Source organism: Nannospalax galili, unplaced genomic scaffold, assembly GCF_000622305.1.
Source record: "Nannospalax galili isolate Female #2095 unplaced genomic scaffold, S.galili_v1.0 scaffold381, whole genome shotgun sequence".
Taxonomy (NCBI): domain Eukaryota; kingdom Metazoa; phylum Chordata; class Mammalia; order Rodentia; family Spalacidae; genus Nannospalax; species Nannospalax galili.
Genome location: NW_008347312.1, coordinates 3,904,571 through 3,907,904, shown reverse-complemented (window position 1 = coordinate 3,907,904; position 3,334 = coordinate 3,904,571). Strand labels below are relative to the sequence as shown.

The 3,334-nt window shown below is 44.8% G+C and overlaps 1 protein-coding gene across 2 annotated transcripts in view; it reads left to right on the top strand.

The window, feature by feature from the left end:
- Window positions 1–2,795, top strand: part of Tmc5 (transmembrane channel like 5) — a 72,901-nt gene extending 70,106 nt beyond the window's left edge. For both annotated transcript variants that reach the window (XM_017800816.1, XM_017800815.1), the window contains 2 exons: window positions 1,315–1,357; window positions 2,495–2,795. In XM_017800816.1, the coding sequence (XP_017656305.1) occupies window positions 1,315–1,357; window positions 2,495–2,544 (93 nt within the window). In that variant the 3' untranslated portion in view covers window positions 2,545–2,795. The remainder of the gene's footprint in view (window positions 1–1,314; window positions 1,358–2,494) is intronic.
- The last annotated feature ends 539 nt before the right edge of the window (window positions 2,796–3,334 follow it).

Genomic DNA, 3,334 nt, shown 5'->3' with positions numbered 1-3,334 from the left:
TAAACTACCGCGGCTTTCAGATGGTCTGGACTCTTGGCCATGTGAGTTCCCTGGCTCGATTATGCCAAAGACCATACGGATAGGATGCACGTGTCCCAACAGGGTCACAAGGTCCTCTGAGGTTTCAGATGGACTAGTGTCCTGGTGGGGTGTCCGATGAGGAACACCCACCCCGACGAGGATGGGGATGTCTCCTGAATCCTCCAGGTTGCCTCGCTAGCCTTTCAGCAACAAAGAAAAACTGAGATCAGATGGCCGCGACCAAAGGGAAATTATAGAAAAGACAGGTGAACAAACACAGTTTTACAAAAACTTACCCGGCCGGTTGATCACAAACCTTCCGGTTGATCACAAACCTTTTGGAGTCGGTTCCTCTCGGAGGTCTCTGGGGGGATCCTAGAGAAGACAGGCACACACACACACAGTTTTACAAAAACTTACCTAGCCAGTTATCACAAACCTTTTGGGGTCGGTTCCTCTCAGGGATCTCTGTTGTACCTCATCCACTGGACCCCAAAAAGACCACCGAGGACCCAACACACCAAAATGCAAAAGCAAAGGTTTATGGTTTATTTGGGCTTAAGCTTGGGCTCTCAGACCTCACCAACTCAACGGATCCGTGCTGAGAGCCCAGAGTAAGGGAGAGTGGAGCCTCTTATAGGTTTTAGACAAAGAAAGAAGGGGGTGCTGAAGATGCATTTTGGTTGGTTCAAGGAGCCCACACGCACCAACATAATTTTAAACTGATTGGATGTATAAGATGCAGCCCTGGAAGTTTCTTATTGGTAGGTGCTATTCTCAGGGCTGTGGAATGTGCTGACTGTTATCTGTGGGGCCAGGAGTCTGTTTTTACCTTATAGGGCAGTTTTCATGCCTGGGTTTGCTTAATCTCTAGTTTCCTGGAAGGGGGGTGGGGAATAGCAGGCGGGGGTCAGGGCATGTCTAGGCATGTCTAAAGCAGCAGCCAAGCATTTTACAGAAGCTAAAAGAGCAATTAGTGGGGGTCTGGAGGGATTGGGGGCTAGCGGGTGAATGAAGAGGGTCTCAGGGTCCTACATTGTCACTGCCAGTCTTGATATGTTACCTGGCATATCATAAATGCTGAGTAAACATCTGTGGAATGAAGGAATGAATGAAACATCTGTTGCTAAAAAGAAAAACATGTTTGAGTTTTCTGTGATTGACTTTTGGTCTCAATCATCACCCCTTAATTTTGAAATAATGGTGGGCTCACAGATTGAGTCAGCTACTCAGCAAGACCCAGGGTCTACATTCTATCACAGTGACATGACTGCCTGTTTTCTTCTCTTTCAGGAACAAAACCCTTTGCATTTGGTGGAACACGATGCTTCTCCTGGTGTGTATCAGAACTGCCACAAAGTTATAAAACCCAGTGATATATATAACCCAGGGTGAAGGGTCAGAATTGCCCCTGCATCCCTTACTCTTCAGCTGCAAGCCTGACCCCAAATGGCTTAAGCAAAACTCCAAGAATGATTCTTGCTTTCCACCTGGCCTGACGCAGGAACACACAAGCATATCCCCCTGATCAGTCATCACTTGTCAGGCCCACAATGTCACTTGGTTTCTGTCTGTCTAGGTTCTGTGTTGCTCCTTTCACAAACAGGCTGTCTCTTCCTAACAACTGTGAGACAGCTTTGTCAGCTTCCCAAATCTTCTCAAATTCAGTCTACTGAGAAAAATGCAGGGCAGTCTAGAATTTTCAGTGTTTTGTTGGATCTGATGAATCCATTCATGAACCAATTGTTATGACTATGAAAATGTGAAGAAATCCTTGGCCATATCCAAGCCATGTGCCTCAGCTGTGGGTACTAGTGGTACAAACCATATAGTTCACAGGGACTCAGAGCAGGGAAATTCCATTTCCCAAGTCTATAACTGATACCAGAAAGGAAATGGATGCTGGGGAGGGAACAAATCAACCCATTCTTTTTAAAGAAGATTTATTTGTTTTTTACTTATTTGTGTTTGTGCGTATGTCTGTGTGAGTGCATGCATATGTCTAAATGCCTAGGTGTGTGTAAGGTCAGAAGAGGAGTTTCAGGTGCCCTCCTCTCTCACTCTCTGCCTATTCCTTTGAGGCAGGGTCTCTTCCTGAACCTGGAGCTCATATTTTTTTGGCTACACTAGAAGGCAGCAAGCCCCAGAGATCTTCCTATCTCTGTCCCCATTAGAGTTGGGGTTATAGGAATGTATGGGACACCTGCCCTGTTACAGGAGTGCTGGAATCTAAACTCTCATTCTCATGATTGTACGAGTACACTTAACCACTGAGCCATTGCTCAAGCAGCTGCACGCTCATTTTTTGAACAGTATATACTGACGATATCCAATGATAGGCGATCAAGGGAAGGATTTCAGAAACTGAAAGGGAAGGAGACAGGGAAGGCCCTTCCCCACCTCGTTGATCTTCCCCTTACAGAGATGGGACCACTTGCATCTGCTTTAACTTCTCTTTTTGTGTCAAACCTAGACCTGCGATTTAGGCGATCAGTACAAGAAGTGAATCCAAGGGCTTGCTGATCACTAGACGCTGTGACAGCCAGACACCAACCAAAAAAGGAAAGAAGATAAAATTGGGACAATTCTATAACAGCTGGGCCTCAGACCCCTCCCAGAGGTGGAATCCAAGCCTTGAGTCATGAGAGGAAACTGACCCATGACATGAATGGCAATATAAAATTGGGCACACTCTCCTCTCTTTCCAACCTGGATTGCTGATTTTCTCAAGACAATAATATTTGGAAGTTTTCAATAAAAATGGTTTAAATATTGATATTGTCCCATACATACCCAGAAGGAGGTAACCTACAAATGAAGCATTTTTATCTTTAAAAAAAAAAAATGTGTCTTCAGGACAAGTTCTTTCCGAATCTCTCTTCCCAGACCTGGCAAAGGTTTAGAAACTGGTGCTAAGAAAAGTGGTCCAGAATGAATAATAATGTGATCCTCAATCAGGGATGCAAAGCCTCTGAATTGCATAACTCTCATTTGTCTGTGACTTTGAACTAGAAACACTCCTACATCACCCAAAGTTGAAATATAATCAAAGCTCTTAAAGCTAACCTGGATTGTATTTACTGAGCACAGAAGTCTTGAGTTGGACTAGAAAAGGGGAGGTGGAAGAGAATGAGACTGTCGCTAGGAGGCTATATGTATGGTCACTGTTATGGTTTGAATCTGAAATGTCCCCTGCAGGTTCGTGCTGTGAATAATTGTTCCCCATTTGGCAATGTTGTGCCCAGAGAATGGATCCCCAAGAATTAACCACGGAGTCCAGAGAGCATGCAAGAACAGAGAGTCTTTATTTGGG